This window comes from Schizophyllum commune (genome assembly GCF_000143185.2).
Source record: "Schizophyllum commune H4-8 unplaced genomic scaffold SCHCOscaffold_6, whole genome shotgun sequence".
NCBI lineage: Eukaryota > Fungi > Basidiomycota > Agaricomycetes > Agaricales > Schizophyllaceae > Schizophyllum > Schizophyllum commune.
This window is the reverse complement of record NW_026089543.1, coordinates 1,380,210-1,403,273: the sequence shown is the minus strand read 5'-3', so window position 1 is coordinate 1,403,273 and position 23,064 is coordinate 1,380,210. Positions and strand designations below refer to the sequence as shown.

Sequence of the window (23,064 nt, the reverse complement as noted above, 5' to 3'; positions counted from 1 at the left end):
ACGGCTTGTAATGTATGAACATGCCTTAGCATCGAGATGACATTCAATATCGTCCTCTACATCTATACGACGCAACTGTGCTTTGCTGACGCGGTAATACTGCGCGACGTCGGTTGGTCCGCGTAGCGATGATGATGCTTTCGGTCTTATTGACGGTACCGACGGGTGTGTCACTGCATGGCTGTCGGGTCCGCATAGATTGATTGCGCGTAATGGACAGTCGGTACCTCAAATTTTGTGGCGTACAGAACTTGACGATCTGCGTCGGTAACAGGCGGAATCTCTCTTCCTTCGTTTCTTCTCTTGTGGCGGTGGCAACATCTGCCTACTCACCGCCAAATATGACTTCTCCCGATGCCTCTTTGGGTGGATTGTAGGTGTCTATGTAACTGCATCGTATCCTTGGCTTAATGAGCTGCAGACCTGCGCCTTGCGATGACCCCCTATTGGCAGGGCTTTCTCCTGCGGATCTCGTACGATTGGGTCTCGTTGATTGGGCAGCGCGACATCGCGTTCAGGACTTCATCAGGCGCTCTTTCCACTTACCATCAACGCTTGCCTCTTTTTTCACGCGAGCTGAGGTCGAAAGTCTTCGCTATGTCATGATGGACACCGGCGCAGTCATCGTTGGGGATATCGTTCTTCATTTCCTTGGCCGCATATCCACCCACGAAGCAGTGCTGGAGTTGGCCGTTGCTTACTCTGCGACCAGCCGCTTGGGCATGTTCCTCAACCAACTGGGCTTCACGTCTGAGTCGTCACCCTCTGGTGACCACTCATTTGCTTCGCTGTTTTACGAGCAAGAGGGGTTCCCTGAGGAGTGGGGAGAGGACGGAGAGGCACTTCTTTGTTCGTTCGATTTCATACGTCCTTCCAACGCATCGAACTCGGTTAGGATATTGGTGGTCCGCGTCTGTCCCGTGGATTATGTGCTCGATCTACCGTGCAGTGAGTCCTTCCTTGCTTATGGCGTATGAGTTCTGACGCTGGCTGTTAGCTGCCGCTATGAACTTCATAACCCACCGCTCTGCGTATTCTTTGTATCCTCTGGACACATTCGGTCGCTCACGGTCGCTTTGTTTGTCTGAACGTGGCCAGTCTATGGCGGCGGACGCCCTTATTGCCAAGTTAGCAGACGAAGGCTTCGCCCCGCTTCGGTGGTTGTACGAGCAGGAAGCCGGTGATGCAAACGTGCCGTTCGGTAGATGCTATCGCTTCGTAGGCGATGAGCACACGTGGGTGTTGCCGGTTTGGCCGGACCTGTGTGTTTTTTCTCGCGTGCTCGACCGCTTTCTAACACTTTATAGGGATTGCGTTGACAGCGACGTTGATCTTGCGATGTGGCAGTCTTGGTGTCTGCGTTTTCATGCATACCTTCCTCCAACGTCGAGGCGGACGTACTCAGCCGTCGCTGGTCCCGTTATGAAAAGGCGGTATGTGTCTGGTCATCCTCTGGACTCGTCAGCGCCGACGTTGGGCTGTGTCTTTGCGGACAGTCGACTTCGAGGGCAGTTCGTGCGTATCACTCAGTTCATGGGATCTTCGTTGCCTTGGTGAGTTCGTCTACATCCGGTTGTGTCCTATAGTAATTTTTCTCGTCTTCGTAGGTGGAATGCGCGCGACACTAGCGAGGTTGCGAAAAGCATATGCACGTCACTTCCGGATCGCACGAAGGCGATTCCTTCATTCGAATAGGATTTGGGCCTGTCTATTTCGTCGGCGAGCGGCCCGGGCGGCTTGGCGTGATCGGCTACATCATGTACATTTCGGGTATAAGTGCCGTAGTGATCGAGTCGATCGATGCTGGATCGGGTATAAGTCCTGCGGTGATCGTGTCGATCGATGACCTTAGTTTTACCTTATTTGGACCTGTGGGACAACATGTGCAACAATGGGACACGTGAATCGCACGACGGCAGAGCGGGTGCTGTCACTCTTACGAATGGTGTTGGTGAACGCGTGGAAGGTATACGTGCGTGGCAGTATGGCACCACGCTGATGAGTACAGTACATGGTCGGGAGGTGGACGAGGGCGTGTGAGGTGTTGAGTTTGCGTAACGACGGCGCGCCGTCGATGTATGTCTTTCCATTTGACCTTCTCCCGCTTGCGTCGGCCTGTCTATACACTGGTCTATTCTTTACATTGCCGCACCCATGTCTTGATGGGTTTTGTGTGTGTGTGCGCAGCTCATGACCATGACATGCTTTCATAGAATCCAGTTCACCGCGCTTCTTAGAGCCCGTGCATGCATCTGCGCCCCACGCCCTGAAGTGTGTACCGTCTTGGATGCCGTATGTGTCCCATGCTGCCTTTCGTAGGCTTGCGAAGCCTTGTCTTGGCGGATTCTTCGTCGATGCACGGTAGCGCCGTAGGGTTGGGTTCGACGATTTAGCTATGGTGGGGTGGTAACGTAAATGCTTTTCGTACGACTATCGACTTCTTAGTACGCGAATGCGGGGCACATGCAAGCGACGGCCGCTGTATACTAGCAAGAGCGAGGCTCGTGTCGCTTAGTCTCAGGCGCTGAGCACGACGCACAGCGTTCGCTACATGCGTACGCGAGCAGCTGCTTCTCCGCGATAGCGCTGGTTCCGGGGGAGGGGTGTCAGCTGTTGCTCTTGGGGGAACAGAAGCGTCGTACCCTTGGCGACACGATCCTTCACAGTCCTGATGCGCGCGGAGGTGAGCTGCACTCAACGCGCACGTTCTCGCATTACATTCCACCTACAGGCGGTGAGAGTAGAGCTTTATGTGCCGTACAACGCTCACCTTCACGCTCTCCTGTCGTTCGATGTGGCCGCAGCTGTACTGCGTGCATAGGATTGCGATGAAGCACATGAGGATGACGGAGGTTTGCCTGTGCAAACGTAAGGACTCTGCTGCTTGCACGGAAGGCGACAACTGCTGACGGCGAACTTGGAAGTCGCGATGGGGCAGATAGTTAGATGCCTTGTTGTCGGCGCTTCGCAAGTGCCTTTATGTATGTGTCGGTCTGGGAAATGATAGGCTGTCCACAGCGTTCGCGCTGTCAGTATTCAGATCACCGCCGATAGGTACGCTGTTCTCTGTTCTCCGTCATGGCTGTCGTGTACCCGTCGATAGATGCCCGATTGACTTTGCGCAGTACATGTGTCGGAATTATCAAGGGCCCCGTGCCGGTGTCGAATGTTGTCTACGTGTGGAACGTGCACAGCGTGCCTGTACATGAGTCAGGCTGCGACGGAGATGCCTTCCTATATACTTTGTTAACCTCGTATCAGTCCACACCGTCCCCCTCGTCATCCATGCCGATCCCTACGTCTGCTCAAACCACTGCCGCTCTTTCGGAGGTACGGGCTTGGCCATCGTCTGCTGCTCACCATACTCATGTTTGCGCTCGTACAGGAGGTGCTGACTTTGATCAACCTCGCCTTCTCTGAGCGGGACGACGCAGTAAAAAAGATGGATGTCGCCAACGCCAACTTGTTGGACATGAAAGATCGAGAGGCTCTGGCTCAGAAGAGGGAGCTCGAAGCGCGCGATGTGCAGCAGCAGCTGGCTCTCACATGCCGTCGTCAGGCCGCTGACCTGCGTGAAGCCAAGAGGAACTTCGTCCTGCTGTACCAGAGCGTGACGCATAAGCTCCTTCGCGTGAGTGCATCTCGGCGGTCATTTGGCGTCTCTCAAAACTGTGCCGCAGATGCAGGAGAACCCTGACAGCGCTGAGGCGGTCGTCGTCGACGTGGAGCAGGCGCTGAAGCCTTATGAGATCACGAAGATGAAGTACGACGACGACGATGAGTTGGAGAGGTCCTTCGTCGACGAGTCGCACATGTAGCGGGCCCCTATCGTCGTCGGCTTCGTCGATCTTCGCGCTCTTTCGTACGGGACTGCATGGCTTTATGTTACTTGTTCACATGTGAATCCTATCTACAATTCAAGCTCCATATCATGTCCCACGTCGACAGAGCGAAGTATCTATCGTCACATGTGCGTAAGTGAATATTCTCGGCATTTACAGCTCGCCACCACTTTCGGATAGCTTTGGAACACTGGGCACGGGCAACGCAGGAGGCAGCATTTCATGTCGAGGTTCATCAGCGTATGTTTCTTTTACGAGGGTGTTGAGCGGCGCGTCCGTGCGAATAGCGAGCTGAATGTGAAACGACTCCAGCCTCTTGTGATTAAACTCATGAGCGATGTTGCCTGCTGCACAGTTAGAAACGCTGTCGTGATGCTTGACTCTACAACGCACCTGCACGCTCAATAATTGCCCTTGTGATTGCTTCGAGGACAGACGTTGTGTATACAAGAGCGTACTCCGTGATGTATTCATTGTCGACCACGCGTTGGAAAGACTGTTCGACTTGTCCGACGTCGAACTTTGGGGTTGGGTATGAAGACCATGCGCACGCTCGACAACTGTCATGCTCACCGTCAAGCCCGCTTTCTTTGTTCTGTGTGTGAACCTGGGTGGCATCGTTCGCTGTGGTACGAGAACGCAGAAGGGAACGTTGTGCGAATCGGTTGGCAAGTCTGCGCCTGAAAATGCGCGGGCGGGACCTTGCTCGATCGCTCCATTTTCCGCTTTCCGGCCCGCCTGTTTGCCGCCGCCAGCAGGTTGGGGGCTTAGACGGTGGCTGATCGCATGTCGCATCTCGGTTGAATGTTGCGGACTGGATTGCTTCCGGTCCACAGACACCGATAGGTGATCGTTGTCTTCCGGCAATGTCTCTGTTTATCATCTCACGATTTTGGGGGAATGTTGCGTCCTTGCATCGGCGCGCACACCTGAGGGCGATCGTACTGCACACTATGTCGTCGACCGTCATCAGCATCCCTGTCTATATTCCTATGGTGGATGATTGGGACGCTGACTGGTTTATCCCTTGGGTCGTGGCGACAGGTCGCAACGCAGTGTCGATAACGGTAACGACATACGGTATACCTTGCGACCTCGTGTGCACGGGAGGTACCTATCCACTGCCGCCTGATGGCCTCTGTCGTGTCGACAGCGTGACGCTTGCAAGCCCTGCTTTTACCATGGTTTTCAACATGCGTGTCATTGGCCGTAAGCAAGACTTTCATCTGCTGTTCGTTCCTAACGTGCTCTCAGCTATGGGCTTTCCGGCCAGCGTTCTTCGCTTGCTCGGCGATCCGTCCGTAGTCAAGGTCACCAATGACTATGAATGTAAGTCTCTAATCCTCAACCTTGCATTCACTTACAAGGTTGAGCAGCTCTTCTGATATTCCTGCGTTTGTACAGCGCACCATGCATCAACGTTGTGTCTCTCTCCCATCTCTACAAGTGCATCTTTCCCTCCTTCGACATCGCCCCACTGAACAAGCGCATGTGTACTCGTTGTATCGAGAAGAGGATGCCGTGGATTCGGATTCCTTCCTTTACGAACGGGGAGCCACTTGGGGGGCGCGTCGCTCGTGCGTACAGTCCAGCTCTGCAGTCAGCACCCGCAACTGATAGAATCCCCTGAAGGCGTTGCAAACGAAGCGAGCGCTATTGCGTACATTTTCGAAGCACTGCGTGCGTACATGGTCAAAACTGTGACCACTACGCATGGTCCTGAGGCCTATACCGTCAACCTTGCATTCGTCCGAGGTGGCTTACCTCTCCCGACGGGAACGACATGCTCTGGTCGGTACCTGCGTATCTGGGGATGGAGTTCTCGTCCGCTGTCTCGAGGGCATGCGTGGCGTCCTCGGCATTCTGTGCTTGACGAGTGGTCGGTTGGTATATACAGAGATTGCGCGGAGTCGCCGTTTTCTGTCGTGTTCAGCCGAGAGGGTCGGGTTGTCATGAAAGCGGTTGGCGACCTTGTCACTTTTACATGGCATCGTTTCTGGACGTGGGTGGCCGGTGGTCGCTGTCGCCACGGCCGGTCGATTGGAAGGCGACAGCGGGATAGGCGTTTCGCTCTTGAGGCGTGTGCGTTTGGGTTGATCGTGGTGATTCTCTCGCTCGTTGTTCACAGAGTCGCGCTTTATACGGAATCGCTAGACATACAGACCACGCTCCTGCGTTTGCGTTTGCATCGCGGGTGACTTGTAGCGCTTATGTATCAACATTTCTGCTTGGATGTTTTGCAATGTATGTTCTAAGTAGAGTAAAAGTGGTTACAATTGTTACCGGAAACTCTATATACGACTTTCTTTTGGAGCGCGTCCATTCGAGTCGCGGTGGCGGTGCGGGATGGTGGACAAGGCGTCGTGGTCGTCTCCGTGCAGGTCCTTTTTCACTGATGCGTGATGTAATCAAGGTAAAGTGGGTTATCCGCAGTGTTCATCAGAGTGTATAGCTACGTTGCGAGTGTTTGGTGGCGCTATCTTTCGTTGTAACTCGTGAAGAAGATCAATGTCCTCGTACCTCCATCTACTCCCAAGCCAAACGTACAGGTCCTTTAAAGACGGCAACACGTTAACGTCTCTTAGGGCGTGCATGATCAGCCGCCCGAACCTGACCTTTGAAGGCAAGGCTTCGCTGAAGTCGAGCACGAGGGTTTCCACGGACGTGCAAGGTTCAAGTACTGCAAGTGCGTCGTGGACAGTGGCGGATGCTACGGCGCCAACGTGCGTGAAGTGCAAGTACGTTAGAGCATTTGAGTCGGACCCCAAGCACGTCGCTAGTGCTCCGCTTCCGAGCGTCGGCCAGTCGACTTGTCGTACTTCGATGTCCTGAAGGTTGGGCGTGCGTATCGCATACATCAGTCGTGCTGCAGTATGCGAAAGGGTAAGGACTTGAAGAGCGCCCAACTCCAACGTGATTTGCGCACTTGGCGACATTCCCAACGGCCAGAAAATGTCTCCAGTGATGGCCACGCAAAGGAGAGTCTCTTTGCACGCAGACAACAAGTCGATGCATGTTTGTGCGTGAAAGACCAGCTGGGCGGTGGCGTGTAGAATCAGGCATGTGAGGTGAGGTACTTTTGGGACGAAGAATGAGACAGGGTTCACTGTACGATCCCACATATCCGGTTCAGATACGAGCGTCAAAGTAAGAGACTGCAGAGCAGGCGTGTCTCGCAGAGCCCGCAGCGCGTCCATACTCGCTGGCTCCCACATTGATATGTCAACTGTGGTGACATGAGGGAGTGTCCCTAGCGATTGTCGCGAGAGCGCTCCCATTGTAGACGTGTACTGCAGATGATGCAGCCGCTCGGCGAGAGCTGCTATGGCAGGCGCACTGTCTTCGAAGGCGTGAGGAACATCGAGCCATATGACGTGGAGCGGCCGGTTCCGGGCGAGGACGCTCTGTTCTGCAAAGTGAATGGTGGGAGATAGACGTCGGTGGCGCACAGGACTTAGAACAGTCCATAGCTCTGGTGTGTGTCGGGCGATAGATCGCCACGCTCGACTCACGCCCGTGAGAGATTTCCAGATGGTGAACGCACGCCTTTCGGACTGCAGGATGTCGAAAGCGAACTCGATGCAAATAGCAGAGAACGTGTCATAGGGTAGGATCGATGATGGGTCCATTTCTGTACGAATCTATGAGTGGTCTCGCTCGGGGCGATTCGAAAATTCGTCGCTCACTATGTGCAAAGTCCTCGTCGCTGGCGATGCTGAGTGTGCGGAGGATGACGCCTTGCCTCAGTTCGTGAGAATATGTTCAAACATGTGCACACTAATGACGTAGTGATTAGCAGTGGAGGGGCGAGTGCGTGCGTGCGTCCTACTCTCGATTCGAGTACGGGGTTTTGCGTCCTTTGATGGCGAGACGCTCCTCGAGCTCCATTCCTACGACTTGCAGGTGATTTCTTTTGCGCCGATGCAATACAGCTCTGCACTCCTCCTGTCCGGTTTCCCCAACGCGGGGGTTACATGTGTCGGTCATCGCTAGCCAGCGCTTTCAATTGCAGGCGCATCTTAGGTATTCGTTCCCCGATGCAACAAAAGCGGACGTGTTGCACTGCGTAGTCTGCATACGCCACTTCGTCTTCGAGGACCTTCCCTGAAAATCCAGTCTTTCTGCCTTACATCCGGCTCGATCATCGGGTTGCATGCGCGCCTGACCATAATTCACCTTTTCGGTTGCAATACCTGCCCTGCTTTTCTTTGCCGATACTTCCGTTCTCTTGTGATCGTGTGTGGAATGTGCATCTCCAATTGCTAAGGTTTGCTTCCGTACATGACAGCAGCGCTGAACGGTTTTTCCTGCGCTATTGCAACGAGATGTCAGCGCAAGGAACAGGTGTGTCGAGGTCTATCCGCGCACATGGTGGCTCGCATTCCGCTTGCGACGTCTGCTCGCAGGCCATCTCTTTTCATCCCACCTACGAAGTTCTCCCTGATTGCCTTTTCCCATGCGTATGTCGCCAGGTGAGTGAGTTTCGTACGTGCTCTTTGCTACACCTTAACTCGTCCGTCAGACACGCGCGGCCTGCCCGTCGAACTCTTGCAGATCGTGGCTGGCTTATGTGGCCAGAAGACTCTCAAGTCTCTCATGCGCACCTCTCGTCTTTTCTCGAACATCGCCCGACCGCTTCTGCTGCGACGGCTACATGTTCGATCGGCTGACGTTCTATACATGACGGTCGACGACATTCCTCTCTGGTCACTGGTGAACATGATCACCATCGGACCTCAAGTTCCGCCGCATGCATTTCCCATCCTTCCCAACGTCACGACTTTGCGATGGTCCTGTCTTGACATGGGCGCACCGTCGACGCAGTCATCTGTACTGTCCTCTTTCTTGTGGCAGTTTCCTGTCCTTTCGGACCTGGAAGTTCGCGTCCACGTGCACAGCGTCGCCGTTCTCGTTCGGGGCCTGTCCACGATGTCGTCCAAGCTGTCCACCCTTCAAGTCGGTTTCTTGGGAGCGGTAGAGGCTTCGTCAGACGATCAGTCCCTCGATCTGGCTTCATTACGCCGTCTAGTGCTATTGGATGACGAACCGTTCCCGATTCGTGATCTCCTCACGACCGACGTCCTCGGCAGGACCAGCCATCTGCGACAGCTACGGCTGCCACGGTTTATGACGTGGGTCGAGTTTGTGCATTGCATGGACGGTGTAGCGGGGTATCTGTACGTGTTGGAGCTGCCAAGTTTTCAGGGTATCGACAACTACGGTGCGATTGTATATGTTACTTTGCTCAGTAGCTGATAGTTCTACCAGAGCTTCGTACCCGTCGTCCAATGATTTCCTTGACGACTATCCTCTTCGAGATCAACGAGCCAAATGATAGCGAGCGATGGGAGTGGGCGTTCATCCAAGAATTTCTCTTTGCCTTTCGATGCACGCGGGTTGCGGACAGTCTGGACACCGTCCATATCCGCATAGATGCATCACATGCTCGCGACGTCTGCTTGTGGGGACCTGACGCTCCAGCGCTCTTCTATGGACAGCACGCGCAGACGCAAGAAGTACGATGGGATTCGTGGTTGCGTAGCGTTAAACATTTTCCTCACCTCAAGATAACTGTTTTCACCAAGTACGCAGAAGGATCTCGTTCAATTGTGGCGCTTCGGAAGTACGTACAGGCGTCTCTGGCCCTCATTCCTCCACCTACATTAGATGTACATGTTGTTCCTAGGGAGTAGCACCGCTTCGTACTTGACAAGCTTCCTACAAAAGTTCCGACGTTGCACATCACGAATACACAGCACCTATCGAAAATGTGATTTACGACGTCTTGGGAACATGCACGCCATACCTCTGCATTGCACAGAACCGCATTTACACACCATGGCTAACATGGTATGAGGACTTGCTTCGCCTGATTCCCCTGCTTCGGTTGTCGTACTGGCCCGTTCGTCAATGTACGATATTGATACCTCTTCTCCTGCGCGAATCTTTCTCCTTGCGAAGAAGGATATGATTGGCTTGCGCATGCGTCTCTGCAAGTGCTCTCTCGTCAGTTGTCCACGCTCGCGAACGTTCTCGCACCCACTTCATTCACGTACACTCCAACTGCACGCACGTTTGGGTCGCACGAGTGGCTTAAGAATCTTGTGAACTGTGGTCGCTTGGTTAGTTCGCGCGCCCTTTCTGTCTGTCCACATACGTTGCCTGTGTCTTTGCAGTCCACGGAGTAATGATCGCCTTCAGGGCTGGGACGACATGAGTGCCTTGGGAAGCTAGTGTTAACATGCAACGTACGCTCGGGTCATCCCGTTGTCAACTTCTCCCGCAGTCGAGTTGTGCGCTCCTTGCAGGTACCAGAAGTCAATGTCGAATACGTAGCACTCGCCGTTCCTATTCTGGGACCTGCTTCTTTTATAATCATGTCGGATGTATGGAAGTTCATTGCGACTCACATAGCTCTGTCTTCTCCCTCTTGTCGGGTTACCATCTCTCCAGCAAGAAATCCGACAGGATCGCCTGCTTCGATAGGGCAAGGCCCGTTGAATACACACCACCCTCTTTCTTCAATGCGTCGTATCTCGACAGATGCATGGGGTTGGTGGTAGATGACCTTAGAATAGGGTTACTTGACCGGGGGAATGCTCCAGAGCGTGCTCGCACCTTGTTACGACAGCCAGGCGAGCAACGGCATCTAGAGTTGCACTCGAATACCGGATGGTCGAACGTCTTCAAGTGCTTTTTGGGAGAGTACGCGAAGCCTTTGACACCCCAGTTTGATGTCCACTGTTTTTGCGCTTTGAGGCATGCACACTGACCCCGCGCAGTGCACGATCCCACGCATCTGAAAATAATGTTAGAGGAACGCTTCAGACGATTGCGCCGCCAGTAACGCGCTCGCAGTGATCGCCCTCCTCGCTGCTGGACGTGCTATGCGTCGTGTTGTCGACGATGGCGTTGCTGTAACTGAAGTGCCACGACGGTCCTAACTCGGTTTCGTCGTCGTACACTAGGACCACCTCTGGTGAACCTGTAGTTTATCCATGTTCTGCTCAGATGCCACGGTATTACTAACAGCACCTACTGTCGAGAACGACTCGCTTCATCTTGTTTGTTTGAGTGCCTCTAACGATCCAATCGAAGACGGGGGGAAGGAGGCGATGTTTGATGACGTATGTATTGAATCCGGAATCAGCCTTTATATTCAGTCATGATGTACACGCATTTTCCCTTATTGCATGCGCATTGGACTCTGTAAACGTCGTGCACGCGATGTCTGCACTCTCTTCAACATGCGCTCCCTTGATTACCACGTCTTGCGTTTGAGATTGTCGCGCTACGTCGGGCGAGTGAATGCAGCCGACCGATCGCGTGGTTGACGCCTTGTCGGTGCTTTCCGTGCCGAGTCCGCAGACGCGGCTTGATCGCAAGATTCCGGACGTGCGGGGTTTGCCGGTCCGGTCGGAAGTAACCGACTTCTCGCGTGCGGTCGGTGATTGCCGTCCTTACTTCAACACATTCGCAGCGCGTCGCGTTCTCCAGTCCTTTGCTATCGCGCGCCTCCGTCTTAACTTTCTCCCTTTTACGCTTCGCATCTTTCTGATCTTTCTCCATTACTCGATGTCAGTCTGTGTTCTTGGCACCGTGTCCCATCACTTACGATTTGCCTTTAAGCGCCGGCTTCCACTTCGCCATCCTTAACGCTTTACAGCCGGTTCCGCCTCTACTCCTGGTACGTCCTCGGTAGCTCTCTACTGTCGCCTGATTCTCTGCTTCTACAGTGCGACATCAGCAACTTACGATTGTCGTTTAAGCGCCGGCTTCAACATCGCCATTCTTCTGATTTTCAAGCTCGACCCGTCTCTGCTTGTGGTATGTTCTCGGTCGCTTCTCATCGTCGACTGATTCTCTGCTTTTACAGCGCTAAGCTAGTCGCGATGTCGTCCTACGTCCTCGGTCGTGTTCAGTTTGGCGAGAAGACCCTCGAGAATCGCAAGGTCGCGCTCGAAAAATCGCCATCGGTTACGCGCTTCAACGACATCTGCGCCGAGTGCTCCTACTGCGGTGACATAGTATATTTCACTGCAGGGGGATCCTACGCTATCGAATTTCTCATGGAACACCTGAAGGCGGTGCATGGCGGTCTATCTATTGGCTTCCGCGGAGAAGTGTCCGCCCCAGGCGTCGCGACAACGCATGCGCTGACCGAAGACACTCCTCTCGTGGCGTCTAATGCCTTTGTGAGGGAATACGGTACTACGTTCTTGGTGGGTGCGGGACGCAGGACCGCCGCAGCGGCGGTTCTCCTGGACTTCGCTGGGCAGGCAAGTGGTTCGCTATCTGCTTCCGGCTGAGATATTGACACCTTCTAAGAGCGTCGTATTCGATGAGCAGTAAGAGTGTGCGTGCTGTAAGCGAAGTGAAGTGTAGCACACTAGCACCGTATATCTTGGACGCGTATCGGCGTGTGTAATCGAAAACTCGTGTAGATAATGTAGACTAGCGGTACCATTACAAGTGTAGTATCATACATGTCTTAATATTATTGTTAATTATGTCTCTATCCAGTGGGCTGCGCTTCGCTCATGTTCTCTGATGCGAGTCCCGTGGCGGTTCAAGTCAGTCCAATGACTCACACGTGACTTTCAGGTGGCTCTGGATTTCGCACATTGCGTCATGGACGCGCCGTCGGGCCGATGTATGGTGTGGCAAGTACATGCAACCGAAGACGTTACTCGCTGACGCGGTCATGGCCGTACGACGGGTACAGACACGGTTGGATACGCTCGGTACATCTCGTTACATATCTAGGCGAACTATTTGGAGGGCAATGTGATCGTTGCACGCAAACATCATGCGAATTCGTTCAACAAACTCGTTGTTCCTGTTGTGTTCATGGGTACGAACGATCGTCGTTACCGACCGCAGATGTGGTATGCGTGGGACGACTCTTGACGCTGCTCAATCATCAGGCTGCGTGCCGCTTTATGACTATGTGAGGACTCACAATCGTAGTGCGCCGGAGACATGAAAGGTTCGACTCGTAGCTCGACAAGTGATGTTGACGTCGCTTGTACGCAGGCGTATAGTGCGGCCCATGTCGATGTGCGAGGAAGGGACAAGCGTCGTATGAATGGACAAGACAGAGTCATGAACGATTTCGCGAAGTAACCCACATTCCATGACGCATCGTTCTCGAATTCGAGTGTGTCCAGTTGGAGGCATAGGCTATGAGGCCTGCGCAGGTTGGTGACTGGCTGAGCATGACTAGGGAAAGATATCGCGAGTGTGTGCAGTTGCCTGCATCTAGACGAAAGCGCCAGATCAAGGTCTTGTAAGTCCTCAAAAGGCACTTGTAGGCGAAGGTGGTGAACGGCGGGCGTACGCTCGAGAATAGCGATCAGCATCCGCGCATACCTGCGCGCTGCCGATGTGGGTGGCTTGATAGTGACGGTGATATGGGTTGCGTTCCCCAGCTCAGGGAGTTCCGTTCGTGGGTCGACGGCAATGATCGTGAATCGTCTGACAAGGTCGGTGTGTATGAACGTCCTTGAGAATGCAGCCATATCGTCGTCACCGCAAATGGTTATCGTGTCGAACAAACGCTTCGCGCATGCACGTCTCGTCATTTTGCAGACTCTTGAGAAGGTCGTGAGTGTGTGACGGTCAACGACGCCTGCGACGGCTTGTGCACACTCAAGGCTTATTGTGCGGCCCATCTGTACGGTGTAAGATGGTCTTGATGTAAGAAGGGAAGGAACAGTACTCACATCCGGTACTCTCGCACACACTTGAAAAGGGGGGGGGTGAGAAATCGACGATGCGCAGAGGTTTATGTATCGGAGTACTTGTCTGAGACAGATTTAGACAAAGTCTAGGAGTCATACGGGTTGAATATCTAGCGCGACTTTGAAACGCTCTGGCTTGGAGGATGGGCTCGCCGATATTTTACGACATCAGCGTACTTCGACATTGCTTGCACCGGAGTAGTACATATTCCAGCACTGTATGGTACAGCCCTCAGTGAAAGCCGGGCCTATACGCCGACATGGTTGCGAACACATCCGCCAAGTACATGCATGACATGTTCGCGACGCGTTGAAGAGTTTCCCTATCTGTGCTGTGTAAGTGTTAGCGCTACCGGTCCTGGCACGCGATTCTAAATAGTCGCTCACGCTTCCTCGCGATGCCGCAATCCATTCCAAAGAATATGACCGAAAAGGTCTATCATGGCATCCGTAGCGAACGACTAGTGTTGTTTCTGGCTCGGCTCGGCTTGACTCGGCTCGGCTTTGGACGGTTTTGGAAGGTAAGGGTAAGCCAGCCGACACGGCTCCGCTCGGCTTCGACTCGAGTCGTGGCTTGGTGCCCGATTTGGATGCCCCACGTATGGGACAGTCTCCATGGCGCACAAGTCTATGATATTCTCGATATACCAAGAGTATCATCCTCAGAGTCATTTGGCTCATTTTACGAGGTTCAGGTAGACGATTTGAGGCTGGGAAGGTCGAAAGGCCACAAGCGCGGGATGGCCCGCTGAAGTTCCCACGGTTGTGGCCGTTTACGGTCGCCGGTCAAAATAGCCTGGCAGCCTCGTTTATGTCTTCCTGCTTCACTGTAGATACTCCAGTAGTACAAAAAGCTTGGTTAAAGCCACTGAATAGCAGCCAAATCCCCTACAGCAGGCGTCAAGATTTGTGGCCTCGAGCCCACGGCTTAGCCATGGCTGAGCCGCTTGGCTTGCCCCACTTACGGCGCGGCTTCGAAGCCGAGCCACTGCGGCTGACTCGATCGGCTAGCCGCTCCGAGCCGAGCCAGAAACAACACTACGAACGACAACGACTTCGCTTCCGGGAAGTCGTCCAACAAGTCCGCGCTAACGATGTTGGTCCAGCCGATCTGTGCGGAGAACGCGCGCGGATGGGGCACGGATGGAAAACGAACAATAACTTCGTATTGAAGCGTCCATGAGTTCCAAAAGGCGGGTTGATATAACTCTGGTGGCGTCATCCTTGTCATCGTGAGTCGTCAAATCGCAACGTACACCAGCGTCGATTCTACTTACTTGGCTGACAGTGGAATAACGCGCGTCATGGAGTCGCCGACGAAGCGGCACAGCCTGCCATACTCGCGCGAACTATTCAGTCCTTCTATGATATCGACATCCTTGATCATACGCCAGCCGCGCGCAGCGTACTTCATGACGGCCGCTTGCTGGCGACTCGTATGATCGACGTTGTATTCCCATGGATCGATGACGAGGTTGCGCTTGTGGATGAACGTCTCGTATGGGTAGAGGGATATGGCTGCATCGTGAGTGATGGCGTTCATGACAACAGCTTCGATGATTGTCAGCAGCAGAGCCAATGATCGCAAGTCTACTCACTACTATGAAAGTCGAATAACGCGCAGATGGCGTTGTACCGGCACGTCATAACTTGCACCTTCGTCTCTCCGCGCATGAACGTAAAAGTTCCAACATGATTCGAATACGGTTGCCAGTCGCGTCTTTCCGACTCACTGAGGGCGTCGTGAGCGACCACTAGCGCGGGGTCTGTGTACTCAAGTGCGCTGTACAAGTCGGGATCCTGGGTCGATCTCGGCGTGTACGTGTATCCTCTGCACGTCAAAAAGTGGATGACGATCATGGCTGTCGAGTAAGGGATGTACAGGTCGAGGTCGCTTTCCACGAAAGAGTACTGGCCCATGAATCGTAGCGCAAACGACCCAGAGATGATCATTCCGGTGTACTTCTGTATGGCTTGGAACCTAGGGACGTCTTCGACGGCCATGTACCGACCGAGCGCTTTTGCAATGTTGTAGACGCGTGCAAGGTGCTCGCGCGTGATCGCCCGGTTCCACTTTGAAGTGCATGCGAAGTTCGTGAAGTCGGTCTGGTCGAAGCCAGAGAAAATCGCATCGTGAAGTTCTGGGCTGCAAGGCAAGCGTTGGTAGGTTCACAGCTTAGTATGATGAGTACTTACACCGCGAACGGCGTTCCCTGTGGGTAAAGGGTGGACAACCTCATTGATGAATGTGTGACACGATCCCGCAACCACCCTTCAGTCTTATACCGTTCTCCCTATTCCAATGTCGCGGAGTGCACGGTAACAAATGTACGGGACGCTCCGCTCACTCCTTTCAATGGGAAAAGTTGTCTGTGCCTTGCGCGAAAACCATTTCGTGCCCGTCGTGATCGGGAACTTTTGCATCCGTGTGCCCGATTGGGGGAAGGAAGGGAAAAAGGAAATTGGTAGTTCGGGCGAGGTCCTTAAACAGGAACAACCGTATCCGCTCCACGCCGTCGATGCGTCGTGCAACTGCGCGGCGGAGCACTGTGCCGATTATCGCTGTGTTCGACTTGCGATAGGGAGCGTCGCAGTCCTACTGTTGACATTACGCGAAGGCTACTATGCATGTTCCCTACTGTCAAGAGGTGATGGCCGCGCCCCGACGCCAGCTGATGAAGCACGCTCGTGCAGGACATGTATAGGAGGGCGTCTATGTAGAGCGCTCATCGAGTAGATATGATAAGTCCACGTACTCCCCGGGTGACAACCAATTATCTTCTCCTGTATTGTAGTCCCTGATACGCTCGTACCATTTTTTCTCGTTCTCCTTAGGCGCGCGGGGCGCCAAGCTGTTAATCATGCTTGCACATACCGAGTGAGCCTCAAAGTCTATGTCGATTCCCATCCACTTGTCGTACCCCCTGAGGAACCGCTTGATCACAGCACCGTCGTCCGATAGCTCGTTCTCTGCTACTTGTGCTGGTTCCGCTGCAGCTTTCGAGATATAGCGATGCGGCCATAGCACCATGAGACACAGCGCAAGCATTGGCTTATAGCGAAAGCCTTCCATAGCATTAGCGAAAGACAACGGATGCGAATTAGGAACCCTGCTCACTATCACCTTGTCTCACGCGCGCTGGAAGGGCGGCCGCCATGTAGACGAGCATGACTTGGATGAGAATGTGATCGTGATTGGTGCCGCGAGTGTTTGCGACGGTTTCGAACGCGCGAGTGAACTCCATCTGCGCGAGCAAGTGGTACGAGCACCAGTGCTTTCCGGATGTCGCACAATGGACGGGAGTGAACACGACATGAGGAATGCCTGGCGGTTGCAACCTGCACGGATGTTAATAACAGTTTGTTCATCTTGCGAGCTTCGTATTTCCTTACAGCAGGTCACCCTCTTCCAGTACAATGATTGCACCATGCTCAGGGAGGATCTCCCAGTCCGCATGAGGGATTTGGAAGTCGTCGCGTGACATCCCGAACTCGGAGCCCCCCGCTACCATATGCTGCATTCGTTCCACAAGATTCACGAACGACGGGTCGTCCGGTTGCGGGAAGCGCAAGACGATCCAAAACTTGTATCCCTTCCCTTTGACCTGTATCGATGTTCCGAGGCCATTCGCGTCGTAGTGTGCCATCGTCAAAAAGCATCGCTGGTGAACGAGCGCCCAGTCGTACGTATTCAGTATGTCTGCAGGAAGACAACGGTAGCCACGCATCGTAGATCGAAATGAGCGAGTGCGGACTTCTGTGTGACCGTCCGATAGCATACTGCAGGTCAAGTCGTCAGTCCTATTGGGTCACGTTCCAGTGTCCGTGCTTACTCGACGAGCGGGTCATGGCTTGGGAATCCTGGCGGGAGGTCGAGAACGCATCGAGGACTCGCCGCCGGGTCCTTTATCCACGAGTAGAAGTCGAGAAGACTCATAAGTATCCTCTCCTTCGAGGGCTCGGCCTGCTTTTCGATACGATCTGCGGCGGCCCGCGTGCGTTTACGCGCACTTTTGCCTGCCTGCTGAGCCGCCACCTCCGCTACAGTCTTTCGTTCTTCTTGGGCTTGCACATCTCGGACGTGCGCATCTGCTACCATGTAAGCTCATTGCCCTCCCCCTGCCGCGAGCAGTACTTACCATGGAATTCTCTTCGTACGTGCACATTCACACCAAATCCTCCTCTATCCGCATAATCTCTTCCCCAGAACTCAGGTGTCATCGCGTCGTCGCCTCCATCGTCTAAGCCTGTCTGCTTTAGCTTGGAGGCACCTCCCTTCACCAAAACTGCAAGGCCTTGTTCCAAGCCGTCGATGGCTTCCTTGTACGTCACCCGCGCTTCTCCAGCTTCGATAACGCGCACGATGTGCGGTGCTCTATCAGCTGCAAGGAAGGTTTTTGCGCAGAGGTTTGTGTATCGCTCGTCCTTCCATACAAACGTAAGTCGTCATTCTCGCGCGAACTAACTTATCTCACCCAGCCAAGCAAATTAGTGTTGACATTCGTAGCAGGACGAAATGGCGCTAGTGTAGTCGCCTGTACAGACGGCCATCGTATTATGGGATTTTGAGACAGCGCAGGTGCGAGCTGGGTAAAGTCCCGCCATTCTCGTTGACATCCAGAGGGAGTGCGCTCAGAATTATCGTGCGCGAGACCGTTCGGTGCGTCGACCGGCAACCTCGCGATGTCCTCGCGTTCCAAGTTAGAGGTGTTGTTACCGTAAACAGAGCGCGTTTGCGAATGCATCTGCTCCTCAGTCGTCTGCCTGTCGGTCATGGAACTGGCACCAAAGTACGTGACTTCTTCGCTCGTCGCATTATGTTCATCGCTGTATGTGGAACGATGTCAGTCGACGATATTGCACACGCCGTACAGAGAACTATCTTTTTCTGTTCATGTCCATCACCCTGGTAAATCGTTGCCTCCGTAAACGATAGAAAGCGGGTATGATGCAGCATGGCGCCCCTCTCGACGTCATCCACGCGTGACGTGCCGGGTACGCGTTCTTTGTGCGCGTCTTGCGACATTTCCGCGTCTGTTGGCTCAGTAACATCTACATCTTCTCGCTTCGCTTTCTTTTTCCTCGTGCGCTTGGGCTGCGTGGGGTCCACGAGGACGAAGGCTTTCGACATGGTGGTGGTAGAACTCTAAGTCCGCTTTACCCGATTTATCCTCGTGGTCGATCGACGATCAAGTCATCCTGATCGAGTCAACAAATTGTTATCCCGATCTGGACTGGCGATCGTTTGTTAACCTTATTGGGCTCCGATGTGTCGCGGCTTTCATCACCGTCACGTACCCTCGCGATAGCGACCGACACCGTCGCCTACGCGCTCTACATTCCTTCTTCTACGCCTTCGTTCGTAATTGATAAGCGACTGCTCCCTAAGCCTCCTTCGCAGCGTGGGCCACGCGTGCCGTTTCCTCGATGCCCTTCAATACGTCTTTCAGCTTCGCGTTCTTCACTTGAAGCTCCCGATTCTACGCGCTGCTCGTCAGATCTGTGCGCGGTGCTCGTGACGGTACTCTACCTTCGTAGAAAGATCCTTGTTGGCTGTGAGCAGCCGCTTAACCTCCTCACGGGCTCGCCTCTCATTTGTGATTGCGCGGTCACGGTCCCGTTCTGCACGTCGTATGCTCTTCTTGTCGTCCTTTAGGGCCTTGATCTTCCTTTGGGAATCCATTATGAGCGTCTCTCGATCATCTATTGCTTTCTGAAGGCGGGCGTTCGATGTAAGATCTTGGCCAATCGACTTGACGACGATGGGTTTAAAACGACTTCCGCGCGGGGCCCCTTCACAGAATGAGCGACTTGCTATTCATCTGTCAGGGTACGAACCGCCGGGTTTCATCACCGCGATCTGCTTTTTCTGCGGGCGCGTATCCATGAGAGTAGGTAACAAGATTATTCCGATCGCATTGGAGGCGACCTGAAATTCCGTGACCTCCATTTTGATTTGGCGCGACGTACAGTACCGGGGCTTCCTCACACAGTAAGCAGTAAGTCGACGACATTGGCAGCGCTTAAGGAGTAACTCTCCACGTCGGACAACGCATACGTTTGCATCGGAGTATACTATCGCTATGGACAGCATACGCTACGTCTATGTACCCCCCATGCGCACGTCTGAGATCGACAACTTTCCTAAGTTCGGCGGATTCAAAGATTCGCCTATGTCGAAGACGGACCGAGGCCGCTTCAGGGACGGTCTAGGCGGCGAACCGTTGAAGTGGTCACTGGCGACGCCATCCTACAAGAATGGAGATGTGAGGTGAAGGTATGACACGTGTATGGCACAGTACGGACCTGTGTGGGCATCTCATGTTCGAGCGCGAGCTGCCTAAGGACCTTTATCATGGTGTACCCATTGCCTCTTCCCTTACGCGGCACGAGGGCAAGCGCAAAGGTGCAAGTAACGATGTCGCCCTCGCGAAAACGAGCAGGTCTGCAGGGCATGTATCTGCACGACCCGTAAGTGTTCCGATGGTGTCAGTGCAGCGTAGACGGCTCACATCGGTTTCCCGCTCGACGACTCGCTTGCAACTCTGAGGTAATCGACATGGTTGTCCATGCAGTGTACGAAGCCGGGCTCGGATTCGAGCAGAAGTCGGAGAACACCGTCCGGATCGATGTCCGCAGAGAGGGATATGTGCTCTTCTTCGGGCGCATCCTTGCTTGATGTGAACATTCGCGTCGCGATGTCCATCGTCGATCCATGCAATGTCTTTGCAGCGTTGAAGATAGCGACGTTGACGCCGACAGTGCGAGCGAAGAAGTTGCGCAGGCGTTCCAACTCTTTCGCCCCTTCTTCGAACACATGGGACTGCATCGCAACCAGCGTAACGGACTGCTTCATGAATCGGAGTGTCGTCGAGTCCGGGCGGCTCCCACTGCGATTCTCATCAATGGATAGGAAGACGGGTGTAGTTGAACACGCACTAATTGATTCTGACGGTGGACGGAGGAGGGAGGTCCTTCGCCCAGAGGACGCCGGTGACTTCGTATTGCATCTCCGCGCCTTCGTTGGCAAGATCAGTAGCGAACTTCAGATTGTTGCCGTTGGACGCAACATCCATGACATCGTGAAGATCACAGTCCTACAAAGTTCAGAACGTATCGCTGGGTCGCCCACGTACGGTCGTACCTTCTTGTAAACTCCCAATACATGATGACCTTCAACGTTCGAACGACGGGCAGCGACAGCCGCGACAATGGCCGCTGACCACCGTTAGCCTCATACACGTTCCCCATGCGTGCCTCGCTATGCTCACCTGCTTTTCCGAAGTCGTAGTTCACGGGGACGGGAGCCATACCAGACTTGAGCGTGAACTCGTGGGTGTTAGCGCAGGAGCAAAGTTACTTTCAACCAGAGTCCGGTGCATTCGAACGCCCGTCTACCAAATCTCTGGAGATAACAAGTCGTCGCGTATTCAGTTATTCCGCGTTCTCCGTACCGTAATTGGCGCCGTTCGCAATACCGGCACGGCACATTCCGCGCGCCCCCTCTGCCCCCCAGAAAATTGTGATCGCGCGGACAGTGCGTCGGGTGCGCGCTCCGCGGCATCCACCTGTGCACCTGTTGTCGCACTCGTACCACTATCTCGGTCTCGACGAGGAACAAATGATGACGGGATTGCAGGATGATTGAATTTAGGTGGTCGCACGTCCGTACGTTTGCAATGATCGTCTGCATGAAATATCGACTGCGAGGCACAACTTCCTTCGCGTCAGTAAACCAAAATTACATCCGATTATGCCGAACTGCGGCCTGCATTGTTTCAGAGAACTGCCACTTGTCTTGTACTTGACTAACAACTGGGCTACTTTCTCAAAGCAGGGAGCGGCTACATTATCTTGCTTAGAGTTGCCGTGCGACCGGGAGTATCAATGGGGAAGGTCGATAGAGTGCGATGTGATCTAGAGTCAATCATTGATCCGGCAAGATCATATATGAAATTACGCTGGGAATGCGGAGATCGGTTGTTCCTGTCGGGATGTCGAAGTGTCTTTCCGAACGAGACTTTGTTTCCTTTTTCTACCGCGCAATGGAAGTGCGACGGAAGGTGTCAATAGCTGCTTTCCATCCGCCGTGTTATGTAAAGTAAACTCCGTTCCGCATCGGATGCGGGCCGCGTCGTTCTGAAAAATCTCCGTCAGGGACATCCCAAGACGAGGTGAGAGTCGCACGCATCGTTAGCGTCTGCATGTCCGAGCAAGGTGTGCCGAGGACATAGATCGTACATCGCCATCTTTTGTGATGATATGACGGTCAATGACGACGGATCACATGTAATCGTGATGGTAAGCAAGACTATCTAGGTTACGCAATCTCGTACGATCGGACGGAATAGCAGTTTTAGGTTCTATTTGTCTACTCTGCAATAACAATCCGAACTTTTGGGGTTTTAGTCATGGATGCGGGAGCTGCTAGACTGGTATTTTCATCTAATTGGCAATGGAGGCTTTTCTGAGATATGCAACTCGGACGCAAATTGTACCCACTGTATCGGTTACAACGATCGTCACATTGACAAGCGCGCGATCTTCCTCGACGTCGGTTTGTAGTCACCCGCTGCATGCGAGGGCTCGATGGTCTCCGCAGTCAGCCATCTGCGCACGTTCCTGTGACAGAGTGTGCTTACCGGATGACGCGACGCGCACAGACGCGACGAACGAGTACGCGTGGTAGGCCACCTAGGGCGACAACTCGCGGATCATCAGTTGCAGCAGTCCAGCAGGGACGTTCAGGGGCAGCTCGGTGGCGAGACGTGCGGCGACAAGAACCCGGTCGCCGGGTCTCGCGGTCAAAGGACTGTTCGTTCGAACATCCCGCGTCGGGCATGCGCACCTGCGGTACAAAACACACGTCTTCGTCGCTTACTGGCCACGTCTTACAGTGGTCTTCACGTGTACTCAAGCGTCAACACAGTTCTCCTGTTGCTGCACGCCTGTCCGCTGGTCTTCGACTACTTGTTCCCTTCGAATGCCTTCGTATTACTTCACTGCTTGACTCGTGTAACACCGTGAAAACTGCGCAGTTATCCCTTTTCTCCATCCATTTCCGCCTCCGTCGTCACCGCCTTATTTGGTGCTCTCGTTAGGAGCATGGCATACAACTTACCAGTCATACCGTACATCGAATACACATGTTGCTTTACTACAAGGTGTTCAATAGGATGTCCGTGCCCATTCGCGAATCCCCAGCGTTCCCTGACAAGCGGCGGTAGCGAGACGCCATCTAACGTTGCCGTGTGGGTGCCGTGATTGTCAAGCCTATCGGCTCCAATCAGTTATGCGGCTAAAGAGATGCATCACTAGGCACAAGAGATACCGTGCTTCTTCAATGTTCCTTTACCGGTCCGTGGTCCTTTATCGTATGTGCTTTCACATCCGCACAGGCGTCACTTCGCTAGTTGCCCTGGAGATTCGCGCGCTTCGAATAGTTCAAGCATCGGTGATAGGTCATAGTAACCATTAAT

The 23,064-nt window shown here is 53.7% G+C and overlaps 10 protein-coding genes across 10 annotated transcripts; 4 read left to right on the top strand and 6 right to left on the bottom strand.

Moving 5' to 3' along the window:
* Positions 1-605: 605 nt before the first annotated feature.
* Positions 606-3,818, top strand: SCHCODRAFT_02503600 (uncharacterized protein; the record flags this gene model as incomplete). Its single annotated transcript, XM_003031708.3, has 10 exons — positions 606-948; positions 998-1,262; positions 1,308-1,515; positions 2,009-2,076; positions 2,214-2,292; positions 2,446-2,481; positions 2,542-2,683; positions 3,104-3,330; positions 3,386-3,631; positions 3,681-3,818. 10 exons carry the CDS (start codon positions 606-608, stop codon positions 3,816-3,818), a joined length of 1,752 nt encoding a protein of 583 aa, XP_003031754.2.
* Positions 3,819-3,995: 177 nt separating this feature from the next.
* SCHCODRAFT_02667920 (uncharacterized protein) lies at positions 3,996-4,637 on the bottom strand (the record flags this gene model as incomplete). Its single annotated transcript, XM_003032157.2, has 3 exons — positions 3,996-4,186; positions 4,236-4,362; positions 4,416-4,637. 3 exons carry the CDS (start codon positions 4,635-4,637, stop codon positions 3,996-3,998), a joined length of 540 nt encoding a protein of 179 aa, XP_003032203.1.
* Positions 4,638-4,795: 158 nt separating this feature from the next.
* Positions 4,796-5,227, top strand: SCHCODRAFT_01095683 (uncharacterized protein; the record flags this gene model as incomplete). Its single annotated transcript, XM_050341020.1, has 2 exons — positions 4,796-5,051; positions 5,097-5,227. The coding sequence occupies 2 exons, from the start codon at positions 4,796-4,798 to the stop codon at positions 5,225-5,227; spliced, it is 387 nt and encodes a 128-aa protein (XP_050200074.1).
* Positions 5,228-6,265: 1,038 nt separating this feature from the next.
* On the bottom strand, positions 6,266-7,471 carry SCHCODRAFT_02502679 (uncharacterized protein; the record flags this gene model as incomplete). The annotated part of the gene is made up of 1 exon (XM_003032158.2): positions 6,266-7,471. The coding sequence occupies one exon, from the start codon at positions 7,469-7,471 to the stop codon at positions 6,266-6,268; it is 1,206 nt and encodes a 401-aa protein (XP_003032204.1).
* Positions 7,472-8,298: 827 nt separating this feature from the next.
* On the top strand, positions 8,299-9,535 carry SCHCODRAFT_01171582 (uncharacterized protein; the record flags this gene model as incomplete). The annotated part of the gene is made up of 3 exons (XM_003031709.2): positions 8,299-8,314; positions 8,365-9,063; positions 9,111-9,535. 3 exons carry the CDS (start codon positions 8,299-8,301, stop codon positions 9,533-9,535), a joined length of 1,140 nt encoding a protein of 379 aa, XP_003031755.1.
* A 149-nt stretch (positions 9,536-9,684) lies between these two features.
* On the bottom strand, positions 9,685-11,411 carry SCHCODRAFT_02667916 (uncharacterized protein; the record flags this gene model as incomplete). Its single annotated transcript, XM_050346586.1, has 6 exons — positions 9,685-9,777; positions 10,000-10,045; positions 10,095-10,195; positions 10,461-10,641; positions 10,725-10,827; positions 11,162-11,411. 6 exons carry the CDS (start codon positions 11,409-11,411, stop codon positions 9,685-9,687), a joined length of 774 nt encoding a protein of 257 aa, XP_050200073.1.
* Positions 11,412-11,728: 317 nt separating this feature from the next.
* SCHCODRAFT_01055870 (uncharacterized protein) lies at positions 11,729-12,121 on the top strand (the record flags this gene model as incomplete). The annotated part of the gene is made up of 1 exon (XM_003031710.3): positions 11,729-12,121. A coding segment is annotated over one exon (393 nt), but the record flags the coding sequence as incomplete, so codon positions are not given.
* Positions 12,122-14,858: 2,737 nt separating this feature from the next.
* Positions 14,859-15,825, bottom strand: SCHCODRAFT_02667914 (uncharacterized protein; the record flags this gene model as incomplete). Its single annotated transcript, XM_003032159.2, has 3 exons — positions 14,859-15,136; positions 15,184-15,731; positions 15,782-15,825. 3 exons carry the CDS (start codon positions 15,823-15,825, stop codon positions 14,859-14,861), a joined length of 870 nt encoding a protein of 289 aa, XP_003032205.2.
* A 473-nt stretch (positions 15,826-16,298) lies between these two features.
* SCHCODRAFT_02667913 (uncharacterized protein) lies at positions 16,299-18,360 on the bottom strand (the record flags this gene model as incomplete). Its single annotated transcript, XM_050346585.1, has 6 exons — positions 16,299-16,651; positions 16,704-16,924; positions 16,979-17,365; positions 17,419-17,674; positions 17,725-18,010; positions 18,061-18,360. The coding sequence occupies 6 exons, from the start codon at positions 18,358-18,360 to the stop codon at positions 16,299-16,301; spliced, it is 1,803 nt and encodes a 600-aa protein (XP_050200072.1).
* Positions 18,361-18,969: 609 nt separating this feature from the next.
* SCHCODRAFT_02667912 (uncharacterized protein) lies at positions 18,970-20,896 on the bottom strand (the record flags this gene model as incomplete). Its single annotated transcript, XM_050346584.1, has 10 exons — positions 18,970-19,065; positions 19,116-19,378; positions 19,424-19,454; positions 19,675-19,729; positions 19,774-19,835; positions 19,892-20,045; positions 20,098-20,475; positions 20,525-20,682; positions 20,730-20,803; positions 20,857-20,896. 10 exons carry the CDS (start codon positions 20,894-20,896, stop codon positions 18,970-18,972), a joined length of 1,311 nt encoding a protein of 436 aa, XP_050200071.1.
* Between the last annotated feature and the right edge of the window lie 2,168 nt (positions 20,897-23,064).